The sequence below is a fragment of the Pseudorasbora parva genome, chromosome 3, assembly GCF_024679245.1.
Source record: "Pseudorasbora parva isolate DD20220531a chromosome 3, ASM2467924v1, whole genome shotgun sequence".
NCBI classification, from domain to species: Eukaryota; Metazoa; Chordata; class Actinopteri; order Cypriniformes; family Gobionidae; genus Pseudorasbora; species Pseudorasbora parva.
In genome coordinates this window covers 22,720,474-22,743,723 of record NC_090174.1, presented here as the reverse complement: position 1 = coordinate 22,743,723, position 23,250 = coordinate 22,720,474, and the positions used below count along the sequence as shown (strand labels likewise).

The 23,250-nt window shown below is 37.0% G+C and overlaps 2 protein-coding genes across 6 annotated transcripts in view; one reads left to right on the top strand and one right to left on the bottom strand.

Moving 5' to 3' along the window:
- homer1b (homer scaffold protein 1b) overlaps window positions 1-13,864 on the bottom strand; it is a 38,945-nt gene extending 25,081 nt beyond the window's left edge. Inside the window, exons 1-2 of one of the 2 annotated variants that reach the window (XM_067438170.1) lie at window positions 13,467-13,864; window positions 5,384-5,540 (exon numbers count right to left, since the gene is read on the bottom strand). In XM_067438170.1, the coding sequence (XP_067294271.1) occupies window positions 5,384-5,540; window positions 13,467-13,471 (162 nt within the window). In that variant the 5' untranslated portion in view covers window positions 13,472-13,864. Of the gene's footprint in view, window positions 1-5,383; window positions 5,777-13,466 lie in introns of those variants that run through there. The other variant, XM_067438169.1, reaches the window with a different exon arrangement.
- Window positions 13,865-15,072: 1,208 nt separating this feature from the next.
- On the top strand, window positions 15,073-22,584 carry tent2 (terminal nucleotidyltransferase 2). 4 transcript variants are annotated; one of them, XM_067440041.1, is made up of 15 exons: window positions 15,073-15,133; window positions 15,532-15,681; window positions 15,775-15,888; window positions 16,017-16,275; window positions 16,989-17,103; window positions 17,219-17,310; window positions 17,431-17,494; window positions 17,593-17,659; window positions 18,249-18,325; window positions 18,412-18,540; window positions 20,605-20,648; window positions 20,740-20,876; window positions 21,389-21,480; window positions 21,600-21,679; window positions 22,037-22,584. In XM_067440041.1, the coding sequence occupies exons 2-15, from the start codon at window positions 15,560-15,562 to the stop codon at window positions 22,109-22,111; spliced, it is 1,467 nt and encodes a 488-aa protein (XP_067296142.1). In that variant the 5' UTR covers window positions 15,073-15,133; window positions 15,532-15,559; the 3' UTR covers window positions 22,112-22,584. The 4 variants fall into 4 exon arrangements, with proteins under 4 accessions (XP_067296142.1, XP_067296141.1, XP_067296139.1 ...); XM_067440040.1 differs by having other exon boundaries at window positions 15,094-15,133; window positions 15,527-15,681; XM_067440038.1 differs by having other exon boundaries at window positions 15,112-15,201; window positions 15,527-15,681.
- The last annotated feature ends 666 nt before the right edge of the window (window positions 22,585-23,250 follow it).

Sequence of the window (23,250 nt, the reverse complement as noted above, 5' to 3'; positions counted from 1 at the left end):
TAAGAATAGCAAAGATTAATTGTTTTTGTGATTCTTTTCTATTGCAGAACTGAACATGGTCAACATGTGTGACACAAATTACACTATATACAAAACCAGGGTTGCAAGGATTAATTGTAAACCACAAAATAAATTACGTAAAAGATGACCCAGGAATCCATTTAGTTTAGATTGACCCAGGGTTAACTATATCAAGTGTGAAAAGCCCTATAAGTACATAAAAACAACTAATCTACTTAGTTAAGCTGTAGTTACACAATACGCTACATGCAAAAAGTAGACTAATGCCCGGTTTACATGGTGCATTGAAGTCCTCTTGGGAAGTTCTTATTTACGAGTTTTCGAAGTTGTGTTTACAACATCAGGTTTATTCAAGTCACTTTTGTCTGGTGTACCTTCTCTTAATTAACCACACAAGGTTTTCAAACTACTTCTAGAAAATAAAGAATGGACATCAAGTGTGTTTTGGTAAAAAATAAATAAAATAAAAAACATTTATGAAGCCACTGTAAGCTTTATTGTAACATTGTAACATATATTCTTATATGACAATGCTATTATATTTTGTGCAGGGAATTAGCTTATTTTGTTGTAAATGACAATGTCACTGCTAAATACCTACACTGTAAAAAAATGTTGTTTTTTTTTGTTTAACTTAAAAAGGTAAGTAACCTGGTTGCCTTAAAATTTTGAGTTTATTGAAATAAAAAATTTGAGTTGATACAATGAAGGAAATTTGTTTAATAAATAGAAACTCAAAATATTATTGTACCTGAACCACATAAAAAAATTGGATCATGAAAATAGCACTATTTGACTGCGTCATCAGAAATAAAACACACAATTACCCAATATGCTTATAAAATCTTTTAATAATATTTTAATAAAGGTTGTTGAATCGCTAAAAATGTTCATTGTTTTAACTCAAAATTTTAATTTCAATGAACTAAAAATTAAGGCAACCAGGTAACTTTTTTTCTAAATAATTTTTTACAGTGTATAAATAATGTAGTATTTCACCACATTTCTCACTGACACACCCCTAACTTGTAAAGACCAGGACTTAAAGAAAGCTTCCCACTCGTATCTATGACTTTGTGGTGGGGTTCATGTGTGTTCAACTCGTAAAGGCGATCTTTTCAACGTGACTTGAATGCACCAACCGACAAGGCTCAAGCATATTCTTAAATGCTTGTTTGAGCTGTTTTAACTCAAGATTCACACCAGTAATGTTTTTAAGGCACATTTATAAAAGCTACTTAAAAGTCCTTGTCCTGGCTTGAGGCCCTGATATATAATTCAAGGAAGAAAAAACTGGTGTGAGGTCATTTTAAACAAAATCAGGCCAAGACGAACTTCAAAGTTTGAAACAGCTTGCCAAAGCAAACTTTCCATAAAATATATGGAATAATATATGGAATACCATTGTTCCGTGGCGATTACGTAATAGGAGACTTTAGGTGTGCTTCTTTCAGGTGGAAATCTTTCCAGCTTCATTTCTCCTCATGAGTCCATGGAAGTCAGAAGTCCATAAGTAAAATATGAACACACTGGAGAGCCGCTTTATAGTAGAAAATTAAGTTCTACTTTTGATTAAACGAGACAGTGACACTGTTTTTCATGTTTAATATGTTAAAGCTGCTTGAATTTAATCTATTGTATAAAGTGCTATATACAGTAAAAAAAAAAACGTGACGTGACTTTAGAGTGCCGAATTGCAGAGCTTGTGCAAACAGATCCAAATTGTTATGATCAGATGCTCTCAGCAGTTGGCAGCATCAGATGTCCGATAGCAATATATTGCTGGACACTTATGTAAAACATAGTTTTAGCTCTAAAAAAAAGAACGAAAAAGAACTTCGCTGTGAGTATTGGGGCCTTTAGTCTAAGCCCTAAGTCTGTGAAACCAGGCTTACATTTAATACATTGAATACAAAATTGAAATATATACTTCCCAAAGTATAATTTACTTTAACACACTAATTTATATAAATAAAGTCACACATACGCTGTAAAAAAAAATAAAAAAAATAATTCAGGCCCCATTGAAAATGTTCTAGTGACTGATCACATCTAAATTTTTTAGGTGACAAAATTGCTTTTATGTGAATTAAATTGCATCAATTCAAATAAATTAAATTTAGCCAACTGAAAAATCTAGATGTGGTCACTAGAAATTTTTCAGTTGGGTCCTACATTTTTTTTTACAGTGTATGCTGCCATGATGATTTGGTTAACCTTTAAGAGGTTAACCTTTTAAGAGGTTAACCCTCAGCAATCACTTTCGAACCTGTACATTTATAGGAAACATTCAAACAAATCCTATCACTAACAAAATGAACTTAGGAAAACGCATTTGATTTGAAAAGTGATGTAGTGTGAAAAGACATCCTAAACTACTACTGAAAAGAAAAACTTCACTATTTTGAAAATGGTTGAGCTATGTAATGGCAGTCAATTTTTCTCAAACAAGAAAAAATGTAGAGCGGGACTAGATTTAGCCCATCGGGAGCTGACTGGATCGTTGTGGTTTGCTATTGCTGTGATCTCATGTGGGTTGTCCCGCCCTCACGCCATGGCAACTTTAAGAAATTGGCAAAAATGTAAGAAGAAAATGGACTGAAAGGAAACTGCATTAGATCGGATACCATCAAGAGAAGTTCTATCCAAGATAACGTGAATAGCACTCAGCGAATAGAGACCTTACTGCTGGCTCTGCTATTGCCTATTATAGGTCAACGGTGGTTCAGATAAAGACAAGGCTTAAGTGGCAAGGCTCTGTCATTCAGAGTGACAGGACCACAATCAGTTGAGCCACATAAAAGCAAGGGCAGAATAAATTGCATAGGGGAAGAGGGAGAAAACACAGGCATGGTCAGAGCTTAAATATGATGTCAGGCTTAACATGAGCTCTTCAATCAATGTAGCATCCTGCTAATACCTTCAGCCACTGTGAGCATGACTTAAATTCCCTGCAGGGCTCAGACTGGACTTAAGACCAGACTCTAATTACAGCTGCTGGGTTGACCCCATTCCCTGTCCCAGTCTCATAAGGAACAGTAGCATTTCAATACATAATAATGCAACCGTGGATCTCTATATTTTGTAATACCACCACCTAAGCTCTTAAAGGGGTACTTCAGTGCTGGAAAGATGAATCTGTATTTAAACTGGGTCATTAATGTAGTAGAAATGTGAAATTATTTTTGAATTTGGTGCCTTCTAGACTGAGAAAAGACAGAAAATGTATTTGTCTCATGGGGATGAAAGACTACAATTCCCAGAATGCTTCACTGCCCTGTTAGGCCATTCCCAAAGCCACCTACTGGATTACTGTGACTGAGTTGGAGAAGACACTACAATTAAAAACTGAACGTGTCTGTTCAATATAATGATCGAGTTGCCGCGTAAGTCTCACAGCACAAACGCTGCAGGAGTCAGATTACATTTAACGTCATAAATGAGCTGATAAGCTCTCATGATGAGAGCTGAGGTAATCGCGACTACACTCGCGGCATACATTCTCAGCGTGCGTTCAGTCTGGAGCATTTTCAGTTCATGCCTTTGGAAGCTTAACTTTCATAGGAATTAATTTGAGAAGTTAAAACACTTACATTGCTCAGCATTGAATGCCTGCAGCTGCGAGCTGAGCTGTGAGTGCGATCTCCCATCCCCCATGTGCGGGTTGAAAACATGAGGAAATGGCTTCCTTTGCTGGCTGTAGTCTTTAGCCTCTGGCCAAACATTCCAAAGATGACGCAAATATCGTCAATTTGCGTCATCGGAGGAATTTTTCTAGAAATAAAATGCATAAATCTCTTGTCTCAGGGGGATATGAGGGGGGAAAGCACAATCATTTGAATAACTCCAGGGTTTCTACTGATACAAAGCCATGCTGAAGTAACCCTTTAACCAAGAAATTACGGTGGCCGCACCACGGGACAGAGATCACATCAGAAGTTAGCATTTTATGTACCTTAGTATTTAGTTGCTACGTCAAAGGATCTGTTTTTAGGACTAATCGGCACACAGTCATGAGGGTTCGCAGGGGTCCTCTCAATTTTATTGTTTTCTTGAGACATTATTTTCTCTTTTTCTTTTCTTTTTTTACTTTTTGTGCCCCACAACATAAGAATTATGGGTCACATTTTATTTTACAGTGTGTACTTTCAATGTACTTACAGTGTACTTACCCACAAAAGTGCTAAATAATGTATAACTACATGGGTTCATTTAAGGTTTAGGGGTAGGTTAAGGGCTAGCACCTAGTTATACCACCCAGTTAGTGTCATTTCTGCAATAAGTAGTATGTTCATGTGAAACAGGGATGTAAAATAAAGTGCCAAATTATGCCCGTCATAGAAGCGGTGTATTCAAGTCATTGTACTTAAGACATTTAATGTATTTTTTGAACAAATGTATCGATCGTTGACCCTGTATGTTTACGGTCTACACAAAACTCAACATCAAGCAGGATCAACTGCTCAACAAACAGTGTGTGCCTGTGTAGGTGTCAACAGTCACAGTGCAAAGTGCATTGGTTCACATGTTATTTCTGTCTCGGAAACCAAAAGCTAAGGGGAGGGCTGAGCATCCCAACTCACAAGAACATTCAAACACGCTGCGGGAGCTATTTTAAATCCTCCTCTGCTAAAGTAGAGGAACCATTGGGATAGGGTTATGACTGCACATGAAACATTCCATACAATGTTCATATCATGTTTTTGAAAGCATTATTTTGCAGTGTGTCCTCTCCTGCAGAAGCAATACTTGTAAAATAGGCTAATTGTATCTAAGGTTTGTAATTTGACATACAAAACCACATGACTGATTTCTACAGTGAAATTTCAGGAGGATGGTGGAAATACATGGTCTGCATTAGAAGTATGGTGGACAATTACACCATCTAGATTAAAATAAATGGGTGAAACTATGAAAGCCTTAAAGTAAATAGCCAATGCTAAGATGGATGAACTTACTCTAGCGGATGTAGAGTCGCTTATACTGACATATTGGGCCATTACCTCCACTGTATAAGTTTGCACAGCAGTGACCAATTCAAGTGCATCCTGCTCTCCACAGGGAAAGTGAAATAATCCACTTCTATCCGAGAGAATATGTTTGATAGCAATCTCAAGCAGGTCGATCCTGTGCTCCCTCAAATCTCTTGAGCACAAAAGGGTCCTGCTTATTCAACTGAATGCGTCAAAAACACACATTTTTGAGATTTCATTATAAAATGCTTTTCCTGCACCAAAGACAATCTTTTAATCTCCACCATACTGAGAAGAACATATTATAGGACCTATTTCCCAATCACAATAAATGCTTTCTTACAGTATACCAACGAACATTAATCCACATCAGAAACACAGCACATTACCTTTGATCCGTCCAAGCTGATGATCCTGTACACGTTCCTGGTACTGTCATAGAAGTAAGATACAGTGACTGCATGTTTGCTGGTGGGCATCCAGTTCTTCTTAGTGTTGGGGTCTATCTGGAAGACATGTGCCCGGGTGCTGTAAATGGGCTGCTCCCTGAAAGGTAGGAAAAAAAAGTGGTGAACCTCTTTGTGCCTGAGCACCGTCGTCTCTCCGATTCCGGCAGGCGCGCTGGAACGTCCCGGTAGACGGATCACCATTTCTTCAGCCTCCATCTTGCTGCTGATCACCACTGCTTGAACCCAGGTAGAAACCTGGGTCTTGCCTAAGCAGTCAGACACATTGGTACCCTGCTACCAGTGCAAGGCAACCATTCAACGCCCTGCTGATATGGAAATGCCAAACAGGCTGGGGCAGTGTGGGACGGACACTAAATATAGTCAGGGACGCAGTAATCTGTGCAGTCCCACCCCTACTGACCCGATCTTTGCTGTTGGAAGTATGTCCTCGGTCCTCGCACACATGTTGGACCACACTAAGAGCGTATCAGGGCTCCCAGACACCCTTAATTTGATAATCGCACATAGACAAAGGTTACATAAATGCCAGATCAACTAATTTTCATTTATTCTTGTATGGGCAGAATTTCATAAACACCCCAAGCCAAGTTTTCCAATGCTGCATTTCTAGGTTCAGATAATGACACAAGTCGACAATACACTCGCAAAAAGATAGTTTCGAGAAGAAGAAAAGCATAATTTTTGTCATCATTTACTCACCCTCATGATGTTTTAAAGGTTTCAAGCAAGGTTTCAAAAGTCTTTGTCCATGCAATGAAAGTCAATGGAGTCGACAACAACGCTGGATGCCTTTGGCTTTCATTATATGAACAAAAACAACACTGAGATATTACTTAAAATATCTTATTTTATGTTCCACAGAAGAAACAGAGTCATACAAGCGCAGGTTTTTGGTGGACTATCCCATTAAAGGAGGGGTGAAACACTCAGTTTCAGTCAATCTCATGTCAATCTTGAGTACCTGTATTGCATCCTTCATATCTCCGAAAAGTCTTTAGTTTAATTATATTTATAAAAGAAAGATAGGCTGTACAGAGTCTTTCAGGAAAAAAACGAGCGGCCGGAGGCGTACACTGTGGGCGGAGCTAAAGAATGACGAGCGCGCAACTGTTGCATTGAGGTCGTCTGAAAGCTGGCATTGTCATGCGATGAAAAGAAAACATTACCCTAAATAAACCATGGCTATCAATCAGATTCAACTAATACATATATGATCCAGAATCAGATCCGGAGGCTAAAATAAACTGAACAGGAGAAGCAGCAACATCAGGACGTCCGTCTCTGTGGTATGTACAGTATTTAGTGGCCTGTCAACATTTGTGTGCGTTTACTCACAGTTTATGAGGACATGATTCGGGTTTATGGACTATTGTATGTGACTAAACCTTAGCAGTAGCAAGCAAAACGGTTTTGCACGTCAGATAGTGTATAAAAAAAACAATGGAGTAGCGCATTTGAATGACGAAGCACGCTTTGTGTGAACGTCCCCTAGGTTTATGTTTGGGAGGTTTTTCAATAAACAAACTGACACCTATATTGTTCAGCTAAACAAATGTATTTAAACACACACCATAGATCGCATGCTCCATTGATAATTTAACTATATATGATTGTGTTGTTTACTGATGTTTACTTACGCGACGATAGCCAAAAACAGACATTTGAAGCAGTTTTACTCACTGCCTGCTTCCAAAGCACGACCGTGACCCTTTATCGCTGGGACCGCTCCGTCAAAAACACACTTCTTTGGTAACACTGTTGATTTCGTGAAGTCCTGAGACAGCAAGTGACCGTGGAGATCCACTTTTGCGACACGATTGAAGCGATGTTGTGACGCTTCTCGTCATTTCTGCGTTCAAATCGGTTCAAATGCAGCGCTGCCTTCCCGGAATGTTATGCGGGCGTGTTAAAGCCGCTTGATGTCACCCAAAGGAATAAAGTGGAGCGCGGCGCGACAGAATCTGCACCTTGAGAGCAGTGTTTAGGGCGTGCATTTCCTCTCTCGCTCTGGTCACGCACGCGCGCACCCTACCGGGAGAAGAGCCCGTACGGCCCATATAAGGACATTCCGCTCTTATTAACGTCAAGCGGACCCATACTCGGAAAAAAACTCTCCGAAACTTGTGAGAAACCGGAAGGAGCATTTTTGACACAGAAATACTCCATCAAACGTCGAACTTTTTGAAACGTTGTCTATGTTTAGGATGGGAATCCAAGTCTTTAACAGTGTAAAAAGCTCAGTATGCATGAAACAGCATTTCACCCCCCCTTTAAGGAATGAATCATCTTGGAGGTCATGTACAGTGAAAAACGAAGTTCAGTTTTTTTGAACGTTATAATTTTATGCAACAAAAAACAGAAAAGCATGTGGACTACAGGAAGGAAGGAATAATCACTCTAGAATAATAGGAAATCACCGCTGAAGAGAACAAAAGAAAACTGGAGTCCGAGTCAGATGAGCTGTCTCACTCTGAACTTTTCTCATTCTTCTTAACATAATTACACATTTATCCTGATACATACATGTCATCAGCAATTAGCATTCACATGGCAAAACTTCTCAGTAAGGTTCCAATTGTTAATAGTTAATGCATGAGGGATCATAAACTAACAATGAACAACCATTTTTACAGCATTTATTAATATCATTTAAAGGTGCAATACGGAACATTTTAAAACAAAAATTCCTTAAGAGTACATAAAAAAAAATCAGTGTTCAAAATGTTATTGCCATACCCTGATTCACTATGGTAAGTTTACAATGATGATTTGGTTTAGTGGTGGATACAGATTCATCAAGCAGTAGCGAAGCAAAAACAAAACAAAGCATCAACTTGCATACAGTTTTATATTTTAACATAGAGATAGAGGTCAGATACTGCACAAACATGGTTTTATGTTAAAACGTCACAATGAACTAATATGAGATAGAGAGAGAGAGAGAGAGAGAGAGAGAGAGAGAGAGGGAGAGAGAGAGAGAGAGAGAGAGAGACAACTGCATCAGCGTCAAATCACTGACAATCTCAGCTTTATCTCTGAATACATAGATCAGATACAACTAGGATGGTTACATGGGAAGTTTCGCTAATGCCCTTCAAGTTTTAGGTCATTGCAAAGAGAAAAGCTTTGCTTCAAAATCCAAATACAAACATGGATAGAAGCCCACTACTGTATAACCTGCTCATTGGCTCTTACCCAACACACTACTGAATAAAGCTAAACGCAATTGCCCTCAAATCAATGTCAAAGGGTATATCTCCACTTCTGCATGCTCAATCATCGGCAGATGGAGCTTTTCCATACCATTCCCATACCTTGCACTCCTCTGACCTAATTCCACAGATAACACCCTTCAAATCCCAGAAAAAAATCCCATTCAATCCTAATATACTCTAATATTTCATCCAGCTTATTAAAATATAGGATCTGAAGTATAATGGTGGAAAGGAGGCAATATCGCAAACACAGACGGTTTGTTGCTCGTATTCCCAGGATAATTAATCACCATATTGAATTACATTAGCGTGCTTCTAATCAGCTGCTGCTGGGCTGATGTGCAGGAACAAGAGAAACTGAGAAGGAAGTGAAAGGAAAAGAGAAGGAAGAAGAGCAGGAATAGCTTAAGTAAGGTGAAGGAGAGAGAGAGAGAGCTGCGGAGTACGGAGAAGTGCTTACGCTGCACCGTGGAGGCGGAAGATCTCCGAAGAGCTTCAAAGGCTTGTTGCATAATTAGTATTTAAATTCCATTAACATGCAGTTGCAGTCACCATACATGGGTGGTTCACATGACATCACACGCTTCCTTTTCCATAGGGTCAATGTAGTCAAATAAAATATGTTTATAAAGGGACTGCAGTCCGATAGCCGAGTATATATGAACATTTCCATCCAAATTGTTTGCGTGTAAATAAAGCAAACATACTTTTCACTATTCTCACTCAAATAAAACAGACTTATGAAGTAATGAATTAAAGGAACCCTTAGGGAAAGAATGAAACAGTAAATAGACTGGAACCAGTCATATTGCTACATTATTGCAGCTGACTTGAAAATTGTCTGGATGTTTTATTTCTTATTATTGTTTAAATGTATTTGTTTATGTACAGGTTTCATGAATTTCATTTTCTATAATACGTTTTCTCATATTTTTATAATAGTGTGACAAGCATACTTGGTGTAAATTAATCTAATACATTAACAAAAATGTCTTGCATCGTAATAGCATTCTGTTATGCTAAAACAAAATACGAAATGCATTAAATAAATAATGTACTTCATAATACTGTTATCATTTCCAGTAATGACTAGAAAAAATGCTTTTGATATATTTGACCAGTGTGCAATCTGTCACACTATATGACAGAACACCTAAAGAAATAAAAACTCTTCCAGCATTCTTTGTTTTCTTTTTTCAGTAGCCAACAGAATAAACATCATCTTGATTTTCCTATTCGTTTTTCATCAATTCATGGTTAAATGTCAACCGCCCACGTGAGAAAAATAAAATAAGATCAGCCTGAATTTGGAAAAGGAACATAAAAACGTGATTTCATACTTAAATGTTTCTGAAAACACAAACCCTCAAAGCAATCTGAGAAAATGTGAATGTTACAAGCCATTATTAAAGTATGAGATTGATCATAAAATCCACTGGATTCAACAGTCAAATGTATCTCGAAGCTGAGACTGTCCAATGTTAAATCAAATGCAGCCCGCTCTGTATTAACATCAACACCGATGATTTCACACCACCCACCTTCAACAACCCACCACCATCCAGAGCTAGCAGACATTTTCATTCTCAACATCTGTCTTTCTGACAAAATCATAGAGCAACAATAAAGATGACCAAACTTCAAAGCTTGAGTGATGTGGAATAGCAGGTACAGGTAGTGGACATAAGAAGATACTTTGTTAGTCACATAACTTGGTTGCATGCTCACGGTTGACTTTGAAAAGGTGACATTGCTTAAATCATTCAAATTATATTTTCTAATAAGCAAAATATGCAAACTGGATAACTTTTCATTGTACAACAAAGCACTGCTTATGAGAAATGTCAAATGTATTAATTGATCAAGTTTTTTGGCTTTTAGTATGAATTAGAGCTGCATGATCCTGGATAAATTGAGAATCGTGATTTTTTTTCCGTTTGTTTCAAACAGAGATTACGATTCTCCCACCATTCTGAACAGACATGTAACAACATGTCATTTACTAGAGATTCTGACAAAAATTGCTGCTGTCTATTTAAAAGCTGAATTAATCGGAATCAATTATTTTGATATAAATCCATTTGAATGAATGATTCAATGAATTACTCATTGGATTTTTACTCAAAGGATTTTTGAATGAATCTCTTGATTGAATGATTCAATGACAAATACATTTGTTTAGAATATATTGTCGCCACCTGGCGTAATGATGTGTTAGATAAAATGGTTGACGAGTCATATTGTTTTCAAAAGGTGATTTACTCTATTTTGATCGCTATATAGACATCAGTGTTTATATCCAAACTGTAATCTTTTATCCTATATTACTTCTGTGATAATACGAATATTTGTAACAGGAATTTGTCATTTAGAAATGAGAGAAATGAGATTGTGTGGGTGTTTGAATCGAGATCACAATCTTTTAACGATTAATTGTGCAGCTCTAGTATGAATATGTTAGTCTTACTGTTATCTATAAGCTAGTGTGCTCCAAAATTCACATTAAGAAGTTATAAGTGTTCAAAACTTACAGTCTCTCATTTCCGCCAATATGGATCAATGATTTTGATGACATTACTCTGCACTTCAGCTTCTCATTAGATTTTCTGTCCAATCAAATCCGCTCTAGAATCTGAAGCATCCCGCTGAAGCTGTGGCTGAAATCGGTCACTTGTTCACATATTTACTATTTTCTACATGGTGAATGGTACAAAGCGCACTATATAGGGGATAGGGAACGATTCAGACAGTGTAAATATGCTTTCCATTGGAGCGAATGAAGTCTGGTTTCACATTAGTGTCACACGAACCGTTGCAGCGCGTGCAGTCTTCTCCGGTCCAGAGACACGATAGCACGGATCGGATCAAATGTGCGAGTCAGCACAGCAGACAACAAAACATATCGGACCCATCTGAAATCTGCACAGAATGCTGTGTTTAAGCTATATGGAGGAGAAACGGATAGAAATTAGGAGGAAACTGCAGCTTTACTGAGTTCAACAGCTTTGGCCGAGCTATTATATAAACCGAATGATATTGGTTATTTTTAAAAAGGGGATGAGTTGTTCGATATGTCGCAACTTGCTTTTTCTGTTTTAATGGAAATTATGCCAACATGTTTAATAATGCTGCGCATTTCAAGTGGACCTTTTACAACGGCTGTTCATTAATGTTAGCAAGCTACACAACAGCCAAACACTTTATAGTATGTAATAAATTGAATTGTGTGCCACTGAAGTGTGTAAGTGAGAGTGAGTTTCTCCAGAGTCATATACTTCCTAAACGGTTATAATTTAATTAAGAACGAAGAAGAGGGGTCTTAAAGCAATTCAAGTTTTTTTTAGTTTTTTTATGTATTTATTAAAAGGAAAATGCTTTGCCACCATGATAAGATCTACCTTTATGTAATAACACATTTAAAATGAAAGAATGATCACTTCCAGACACTGATCAAAGACAACTCTGGGAAAGTCTTTGAGAGTCTTTGAGAATATCTAGATGTGGGCTACCAATGATAGGGTTCATGTACCAATATGAACATTTTGGCCAATACCGAAAGCCAATAACCAATATTTTCGTCAATAAATCCAAATCCAAATTTTTATATCATTATTGAGAACCTGACTACAAAAACTAAAGTCTCACCATTAATGTGCCAAGACCAAATAAATAATGTTCTCATTGTAATTTTATGTGGCCTTTATGACAAACTTGCGCTGCAGATGTTGCACACTTAACTGCATTTTCCTTTTTTAAGATATTCCAGTCATATTTCCAGGAATTCAAAACCATCATGGCGAACAGTGCACATCTAAAGTGTCTCAGCTAAAGGAAACAATCCACTATTTATCACCTTTAATATATTGGCCAAATTTCGAATTTCGGGGCGATAATGATAATATTAAAAATGAGTATCAGATACTGATATGGTGGCCGATACATGCATCCTTAACAGATGGAGAAGATTTGAGGTCATAGAGACCGGGGGGGAAAACTGTAAGCAGAAGACCCTTTAAGATTGAATAGCAATGTATAGGGTCACCTTTATTTAAAAATCTATATTTCAGGTCAATCTCCCGCCGAGCTTTGGAAATTCCACTATGTACAGATATATCAGATGTCATTGCCAATATTGGCTCCAAAATTGTATTGATGAGACTGTGCCATGCAGCGGTGCTCTGTTGAAATGTAGATTACATAAGCACGACGAGATTAAAGGCCTTTGGCTCTGCAGCACATCAATATATGAAATTAGCTAATGTTCATTCTCATTCAGAGTACATGCTTGTTATTCACATAAAAACAATAATACACAGCTGACCAAAAAAACTGTGGTCTTACTGGTCAAAAAGGTCCCCCCAGTGAATGAACAATGAATTATCAATTAAAAAGTATGCAGAATATATGAGTGAACACCCACATTGTGTGTGTGTGTGTGTGTGTGTGTGTGTGTGTGTGTGTGTGTGTGTGTGTGTGTGTGTGTGTGTGTGTGTGTGTGTGTGTGTGTGTGTGTGGGTGGGTGGGTCGGTGGGTCGGTGGGTGTGTAAAAAAAACTGTCTCACAACATATCTTAATACATAAAGCACATAAATATGTTCAGCATTATATTAGTGTTTTATAATTCAGTATACATTCCTATGCACGCTATAAAGGGCACTAAAGGCGTTCATGAACATGAATAACTGCCCTTATATTCTGCCCTGTCCTCATAAGACCGCAGATAAAACGACTAGGCTCGGCGTTGACAATTCCTACACTATACGTTTTGCTATTTACAAGCAACTTACCCCATGTTGATGTTTTTCTCTCCTGAGACGAGATGCGATTTGTTGATCACCGAGTTTCTTCTTCAGACTCAATGTAGCGGCTTTGGATGCGGTGCGCGCGGTCAGTCACATTATGAGCAGCGGCATTCTGCGTCTCTCGTTACGCGCTCTGCATGTAGGCTGTCAGATGCACTGATTGAATCCCACAACGAATAGCCCACTAATACTGCCCAATTTCAGCTAGTTTGGCAAACGACGGGCTCACCTCGCATCTCTGCGGTTAGAATATGGTGATTTTGAAGAGCGTGAGATAACGGTAGCGCTGGGGTGGATGAGCCGCTGCCTCTCTCTCAGTGGGCGTGTGGCTCTAAAGATGAATCTGCTGTCAGTCGATGGTCATAACACATACCACACAATATCCCACAACAACGCCCCCTGGCACGCTCTTCTCCCATTAAAAAACACTTGCCACTTTTTCATCATAGGATACGACAATCCGCATAATTCATATTCATTAGCCAATTCATGTCATCGTTTTTTTAAAATGTAAATAAAATGCAATCCTTATTACTGGATTTTAGTATAGCCTTCGTTTAATTCTGAGAATCTCTTCAGTAGCCTTAGCAGGTTAAAACTATCAAAACATCTTATGAGAAATGAAGTTAAAGTGATAGCTCAGCCAAATATGACATATTTATGTAATCATTTGGCCAGATAGAAAAAGACGTCCTGAATCAAGAACACCAGATAAAAAGGTGTAAAATCCCTTGTTACACTTGGAGTAAACAAGAAATAAAATTTAAAGGGGTTAGGAAATAAAAGTTTAAAGGGATATTTCACCCACATATATTTGTCTGCATTTATTGCCCTGTAGCTGCATGGGTTGCTTTCTTCTGTTGAACAAAAAAGAAGATATTTTAATGGGTAACCAAGTTTTGTGGCATATATATATATGGAAGTTAATGGTGCCACGTATATATATATATATATATATATATATATATATATATATATATATATATATATATATATATATATATATATATATATATATATATATATATATATATAAATCCTTGCTCCAGGCAAATTCACTCCACTTTAATTTCCGCTTGCATAGTCTGGAACACAGTGAACAAAGAGTACAGTTAAAAGTGGAATGCTGTGAACAAAGGACACAGTGAAGCGTACAATACTGTGAACATAGAACACAGCGAAAACCAACAATGCTATAACATTACTGGGGGAAATGCAATGCGAATGTAGCCTACAAATATTTGTCACAACCTTGTGAGTTTAATGCTTTTCGAACTGAACAACTGCTGAAGATTTTATAAAGAAAATAGTTAGCACGTTTAAAAAAAAAAATACAATAAAAAAAAACTATAAAGAAAATAGGAACGAATGAAAATACAGTGTTGTCAGCTTTGATATATGAATTTTGACATTTATGCTTTGGAGCAAAAGCCAATTCAAGCACAGGCCCATATTTAATCATAAATTGAAAAACACCAAAATCCATACAACATTCCCAAGGAAACCAAGGGCAATTAGAACATATATTTTACTAATTATATTTTAGGTTCTCATGAAAGACATTTATCATACCACATATGTTGTCACGGTTGTCACGCGGGACTTTTATTCTGAAAACACGGGCTTTCGCGCATATTACCCCGGAAGCAGAGGTATGGTGTTTTGATAATTTTATACACGCTTGTTCTTCTCTCTCTCACCAAACCTGCCTGTCACACTGGTTAGTTTCTTCAGTTATTATATAGAATAATCAAAAGCAGTTATTATAAACGTTTTACAGCTGGTCGGACTCTTAATTTAAACAGTTAGGCTATTCTAAGCTAGCAAAGTGCTAACGCTCGTCGGGTAATCCGCTGCCTTATGATTAAATTTGTGTTATTTATTAGATACAAATGTAATTAATAATTTTATAATGCTGTTAAATCCTTTAATTAAAATGGTATCACTAATCACTGTAATTGCAGTAACACAGATAAGGGTTAGAATAGCATATAATATAATCGGACTGCTCACACGTTTATTTGTTGTGATATTGTTTTCGAAAGTGCAGGCAGTAGATGCTGCTCTAGCTGAGGAGGATGTTCCCTACAGCTTATGTCTTCTCCCATAAAGATGGGCCATCTGAACATATATTCCAGCACATTCTACCTCACACTGTGTCCCAGCAACAGAGAATTGAAGCCCACCTGAATGTAACAAAGTAAGTGAATATGACATTGAGTGAAATGACCATGGTTGTGCGCTTGATATTCTGCGTATGTTCTGTGAATTAATTGAATGTCTATCACCGTAGTTTCATGGGTCCACCAATGAATGTTCCTCGTTTGATTCCAACTTACCAATGGACGCCAGTGGAACTCCCAGATGTTTGTTCCAGTCCAAATGGAGTAACAGGAAGCAGCAGAAAGTGAGCAGCACTTTGGCATCTTGAACACGTGACCACAAACCACTGGAATACTTGTTGCTAAACTGTATTTCAATCAATGGAAAATTTTAAGTTCTCTGCCTTAAGAAGCATGTCTTTTACTGTGCCAGGAGAAGGAGACACATTCACAGTCAGAATGACCTGAAGAAACAGCGCTTCAGTTCACCAGGTCCTAGCAACCAGCCTGCCAGAAATGACAACTTTACCTCCCAACCAGTGGCTAGACCAGTGACAGGCAGAGAAGCATGTAATTCTTATTCCAGTGTCCCCGCATGTTCATCTCCCACCTCTAAACCAGGAGGTTGTGTGCCATCTTTGACAGGGGGATCCCATCAGAGCACCTTTAACCCATCAACAGTCAATGATAAGGTGAACATGCAGATTAAAACTCGCAAACTTATAAATAAAGGTCTTTATTGGAATTGATGGTTCCGTTAAGAATGTTTAAAGGGTTAGTTCACCCCCAAAATTAAAATTCTGTCATCATTTACTTGAATAGGTGTCTATATGGGTCAAATTGACCCACAAACAGCAAGATCATACAATTTTTGTATGCACATTTCATGACACATCAGCATCTTGAAACTTTGCATGCATGTTCATGACCCTAAATGAGAAAGTCACAACATTTCAAGAAAAACAACATACCGTAGGTTTGTATTTCAGATCAATTGAAAAAATAAATGATAACTAATTTTTTACTGTATGTGACTGAAAAAATATGTTCCTGTAATGAAATAAGCTTCATAGGGTAGTAAAATAACAAAATATAACCAAGCGGTGTTATTTTTGGGGTCTGTACAGTTGCTTTTGAACATTAAAATATGCGTGTCATTTTTGACCTGCGGACATCATAAATGTAACAGTAATTTTGTGTGCATGTCAAAACACATCAGCAGGTTAAAATTTTGCATGCATGCTCATGACCTTAAATGAGAAAAAAATAACATATTTCGGACAACTCAAAAATCAAAACAGAACAAATTGACCCGCAACAGTACATAAGGGTTGAGGCAAAGTGTAGAGAAGTAAATCTGTATTTTACAGTTTTAAGTTTTATATTTATTATTCTTTGCCCACAGCTAAGTCAGCAGATTCTCAACCTGTTTCATGATTGTGAGCAACAGAATGATGATCTGGAGAAGAAGGAAAACTGCAGAGCAGTGTTGCAGAGGGACATCCAGACAATCTTCCCAGGTACATTACGCTCATATTTGCAGAAATTGGGTGGGGTCTTCTCTAGCCATAGCGTTATAAAACCGCCTTCATGAAATTGTTCTCCATTTCAATCTTTTCTCTGTTTTTGGCGAAGGTGCACGAGTCTTCTTGGCCGGGTCATCTCTAAATGGCTTTGGTAGTCGCACCAGTGATGCTGATCTTTGTCTCGTCTTTGAAGAGGGATTGGTAAGTGTGTTCTTAAAGACGAATGCTTTGAGTTTGTGTTCTGTCCAAATGGTTTCTATACTGCTGTAATTGTTCAGGCGTTGCTGTCTTGGATTTAACTCTCTACATACTCCTCCGTAGGTAAACCACAGAACAGATGCTGTATATGTTCTTAGTCTTGTGAGGAAATTGTTTTACAGTCTGTGTAAGTGTTTTGTCATGAATTTTTCTGCAGTTTTTTCACATTATATAACACAATGGCTCTGTTACGTTTACTAATATGACATGATTGCTTTTTCACAGCTTACATTGAGAGGCCTCAGCTCATCAGAGCCAAAGTGCCCATTCTAAAGTTCAGGGACAGAGTCAGGTAAGTCCTTTGACAATTTGAGCACTACCATTTCATTTAAAAAAGAAATGTATACTTTCTTTTAGCAAGGATACATATAATAGATACAAAGTGACAGTAAAAACTTTTATATTTACAAATGATTTCTTTTTCTAGTAAATGCTGTTCTTTTAAAATTTGTATTCATCAAAGAATACTGAAAATATCCCCAAAAAATAAGTATTTTAAGCAAAAATATAAATAGATACTAATAAGAACAGTTTGAACAACAAATCAGCATGTTAGAAGGATTTCTGTTGGATCAAGTGATCATTTTTTAATATATTCAAATAGAAAATGGTTAAATTGTAATATTTCTCCGTATTACTGTTCTATTGTATTTTTGATCAAATAAATGCAGCCTTGGTGAGCATAATAGACTTTGATTTAAAAAGTCTTACCAAATCCAAACTTTTGAACAGTAGTGCACTTTATGTACAAAGAACGACAAAGCCAAATGTAGCAGGCAAACAGGTTTGGTTGTTTACTAGGAAGTGACAATGTCATCTGAAAACAAAAGATCAATACAACAGCTAACCACAGTTGTTCTGGAATTCTTTTTACATACCAGTGGTGTGGAGTTTGACTTGAACTTCAACAACACTGTTGGTATTAGAAACACCTTCTTACTGCGGACATATGCCTATGGTAAGATCCGAAAAGTTCAGAATTGTGTGCCTAATTGAGATCTGTGTGAAAAGATTTTATTGAATCTTGTTTTGTATTTATTTCAGTCGAAAAACGTGTTCGTCCTATCATCCTTGTAATAAAGAAATGGGCCAATCATCACCAAATCAATGATGCCAGCCGAGGAACACTGAGCAGCTACACACTGGTTCTTATGGTTTTGCACTACCTTCAGAGTAAGTCTCTTTTTTTTTTTTTTGCTTAAAGTGTAAATCTTAGCGGCGAGGTTGTGAACCGTTCACCCCTCCCTTTCGAAGTACTTAAAGGTGGCCGACACAGTCAAGTCAACTTTATTTATATAGCGCTCTTACAGTGACTGTTGTTTCAAAGCAAAATATTAAATATTTGGGAAAATATTGCTAAAAAAATTGATTCAGTTGTATATTTCTGGAGAAAATGGTGATTTTTATCAGCTCATTTCAATTTATCATATAGGGACAATGTGGGCATATCAGTGATATAGTTGACATAGTTCATTTAGTAATTACATTTTCGATCTAAGATTTCAACTAAATATCTAAATAAAATTAGTGTCCCCAACTGAGCAAGCCAAGGCAGAGGTGACAGTGGCAAGGAACCAAAACTCCATCAGGGCATAATGGAGAAAAATAAACATTGGGACACATGGTTTAAGAACAAGGTTGGACACCACAGGACCAACTTAAAAACCAAGCATTTCTATGAAAAATGTGAAGATTTAAGCCTACATTTCAAAAATTTGTGTCAGAAAATGTATTGTTTTTGAGCCTTTCGCACACGATCACACAGGTGTAATCAGTTTAGGCTGGTCCCTGGAGCGAATGATCAAGTGCATCACATGATCAACTGCTAATTCCAAATGTTGAATTTAGCCAAAGACAGGCACGCTCAGAGCTGTCATATATCACAACTTTTCAGTGTTTTCAACCACATACTGTTTATTTTAGGATTCAAACATATAAATTCACATAAGTAGGCCTACTAAAAAAAACAATACATTTAGAGTTTGTAAAATACATATTGATGTCTATGGAAGAGGTAATAATAATTCTTTCCATTATAATTCGACACGTTTTATTCATATCAGATATACATTGTGTAAAGAACTTCAATGATTACTCTATTATATTCCCAGTTCACCAGCCACTTACTTTTAAGTATTCCAGGAGAAGTGTATGAATTCACGTGTTGTTAACATAGAGGTTGTAAATCCAACAGATCTGATTCTCTGAACTGCGTCTGCGGCACAAACTAACACGGCGGCGCCCATCGCGCATACAGCTCAACTAGCGCGATCGTTATAAGTGTGTTTAAACAACAATATACTTCAACTTGCATGTATTTAACAATCGGAATATCAGATATTTCATGCCATAGCTAACACATTTGTGAATATTCTGAATAAAAAAGGAAATATTACATAAAAGCAGATCGTCATTCATTCAGCGCTGTTACTGGGGTGTGTCACGTGACAAGCAATGATGCGTCACCATGGAAATCCCCCCCCCCTCTCTCACACACAATATAGTTCCCACGTCCCTGGTAGTGTATGTGCGCTGGCTTTAGCGGTGTATTCAAGGGCACTCGTAAAACGGATGTTTGTTGTGACTGCCAGAGTTGTATGCAGGGCGATCGCAGAGAGAGGAAATCTATATTGTTGCTTTTTTCGATATTAATATCTTGAAAGTTCATATCTAGATATAGATATGATAACGATATATCGTTCAGCCCTAGTGTGAGACGGCAGAGAGTAGCTAGCAGTTTGTCCATTTAGGGCTACTGCAGAAACATTCCGACGTAAAATGGTGACTTAAAACTGTAAGAGGCCCCGCGGTGTATGGAGATAGAAATGGCTCATTCTAACAGTTCATTATGTAAGGCAGGGCTATTCAAATCTTACCCTGGAGGGCCAATGCACTGCAGACTTTAGCTCCAACCCTGATCAAACACACCCACCTGGGATTTTCTAATGATCCTAAAGACATTGATTAGCATGTTCAGGTGTGTTTGATCAGGGTTGGAGCTTAACTCTGCACCGCATTGGCCCTCCAGGGTAAGATTTGAATAGCCCTGATGTAAGGTCTTACTTATTGCATTTCTGTCAATAGATCCTCATACATATTACACACTGCACCTTTAAGTTAAGATCTAATGCACTAAACTATTATGAGTTTTTTCTTACCAAATCTGCCGGCTTTGAAGCTTACTTATGTTATGCTTTTCTGCTTTTGTTCTTTTCTAAATACTTCAACCTCATATAGCCCTTCCCGAACCTGTCATCCCATGCCTTCAAATGGATTATCCAGTAAGCAAATTGTCTAATAAATGTATGAATGAATTATGCTTAAACGTTTTTTTTTCTGCTGTTAAATTTTTGCTGAAACCACTTCTTGCAGGAGTGTTTCAACCCTAAGATGGACATTCATCTCGTGCCAAGTGGACCGAGCAATATTCCGGCCTTTGTGTCTAAAAACCAATCATCACTGGGGGACTTGTTCTTGGGTTTCCTGAAGTACTATGCCACTGTTTTCAAGTAAGTAACAATAATGATTTCATAGCAAGTCAAACCTATATTTATGGTAAAACAAGAAAAATTCAAAAAATATATACGACTAATACTAATATATACTAGTAAGCTATTAAATAAATGCATGTGAACTAGTTCTAGTTCAGGTATTTTCTATCCTACCTGATTTTCTTTGTTGCCTCTGAATTGTTAGTGCGAAAACATAATAGTTGTCAATATATGAAATACATCAAATATGTATTTTTTTCTTCAAGTTTACATAGCAGGTTAAATTCACCTGTGCTAGACAGGGGCCAGTGCTGCTAACAAAAACTAACTTAAATCTAAGCCACCTGCAAGGCTCCGGTTTCATGTCACTTTGCTAGATTGACAACAGCAGGTGAACCATTGCCTTTCCCTGGTCCAGATGGCCTGCTCTAATGTTCATAACACTTGATATGTGCATGTGCTTCTTTGACTAAACAAGTCTGAAGGCACTGACAAGCATGTCTTTAGGGTTCATTGTTATATTTCCACAGATGGGAGAAGTATGTGATCTCTGTGCGTGAGGCAAAAACTCTCCCCAAGACCAGCTGCCGAGAATGGAGAGAGAAGTTTATCTGTGTAGAAGGTAAACATTCACAGAAGCTTTGTACATAATGCACTGAAAGAATAGGCAACAATAACAGTGGTTTATTGTAATTAACGTTTACTTATCCCTTAGATCATGAATATTTATATTTATTTCAGAACCATTTGATCGTACGAACACGGCCAGAGCAGTTCATGAGAAAATTAAGTTTGAAGCCATTAAAGCAGAATTTATGGAGGTAAGCATCTTTGTCAGTATTAAAATATTATATTTATATTTATATATATATATATATATATATATATATATATATATATATATATATATATATATATATATATATATATATATATATATACACACACACACACTGTACATGCATGCATACATATACACAGTCCTCTGCATTTATGCTCCATTATGCAAGTTCCTCTGTAAAGGAAGCAAAAAATGCCTAAAGGAATGGGGAAATAATGTCTACAGAATAACCAGAATATGTAGTTACATTTGCAAAATATCTTATTAATGAACAAGGCCTTTTGCAGCAGTACTAGGTTCATGTTTGGTAATGACCTCTTTTATTGATCATTTACAGTCCTACCAGGTTCTGCAGCTGCGAAAAGATCTCAACTTCATCCTGCCCCTCAAAAACACAAGACCAAAAAGATAGCGAGACTTGAGACTGTGCCCAGATAAGTATGAATAAACAGAATGGATTAAACCTGGAATATTCAAATACCATCTGGACTTTGTGAGAAGAAATGCTTTACTCTTTTACAAGGGCTTTTGGGTATACTGGACCTTTTGGAATGTGTTGAGCCAAATCCATTGAGCTGATGTGGAAATAACCGGGTCGTCCCTGAGCATTAGTGTCTATGTTTGAGATGTACATGTAACGTCAGACACTGAGCAATATCTTTAGTCCATATGGTATACAGTTTGTTTAAAGGAAATAAATTTACAGTTGCAAAAACATTTATTCTGTGAGTAATTTTTGGTTTGTTAGTCAATATAATAATTTTTCAGCTCACTGAAATCTATTAAGCAAAACAGCAACAAAAAAAAAATCTAATCTTGTTTTGTGCGCACAACTTTTCTGTGATCTTTGTTTTCCTCAACCCAAAATTGTTATATATATATATATATATATATATATATATATATATATATATATATATATATATATATATAAAAAGCAACACAACTTTTTTTCTGGCAAAAAAACAAACAAAAAACTTACCTGAGCATTTTGGTGATTGTTTTTCGATTTGTTTATGTTCTGTCATGTTTTGTATAGTTTGTACAGTCTTTTAAATGTTTATTTAAATGATTAAAATGTCACTATGAATTTGTATTTTGCCTTTTGTCTTATTTTTTGTCTTGTCTCTTTTGCTTACATGTTAAATACAAGAGAAACGAGAGAGAAATTTTATGTAGAACTGGTTAAACCCTACATTTCCTATTTTAAGGTACATTTTTTAATATCATCAAATCATAATACTTGTTAAATGTGTTCAGGGATTGATTCATGGCAATGGAGTGCTTTTGAACTGGTTAGTTTCCTGCATGGAACAGTCTGCTAGCTTATTGAAGGTAAATATGGTTTATGTTTTGACTGTTTGTACAGTATCCATTAATGGGTTGTTATTGCCGATTGCTACTATAATATGAGTTTGGGAACGTTGATATGGCTGCATGGGGGTTCGAGTGTAAAATTAGCACAGCCAAAGGAAACTGACACTACGGTGGCCTAAGTCCTCCACTCCTGTCCCTCATGGACATGGCGGTGTTCTCTGCGTGTCATATTAC

Excerpts from the sequence above, each read along its gene's own strand:
- tent2 (XM_067440041.1), top strand. The coding sequence starts at position 15,560 with ATGTTCCCTACAGCTTATGTCTTCTCCCATAAAGATGGGCCATCTGAA. Across the intron at positions 17,495-17,592 it reads GAAATTGTTTTACAGTCTGT|CTTACATTGAGAGGCCTCAG; the intron begins GTAAGTGTTTTG and ends GCTTTTTCACAG. Across the intron at positions 21,481-21,599 it reads GAAGTTTATCTGTGTAGAAG|AACCATTTGATCGTACGAAC; the intron begins GTAAACATTCAC and ends TATTTATTTCAG.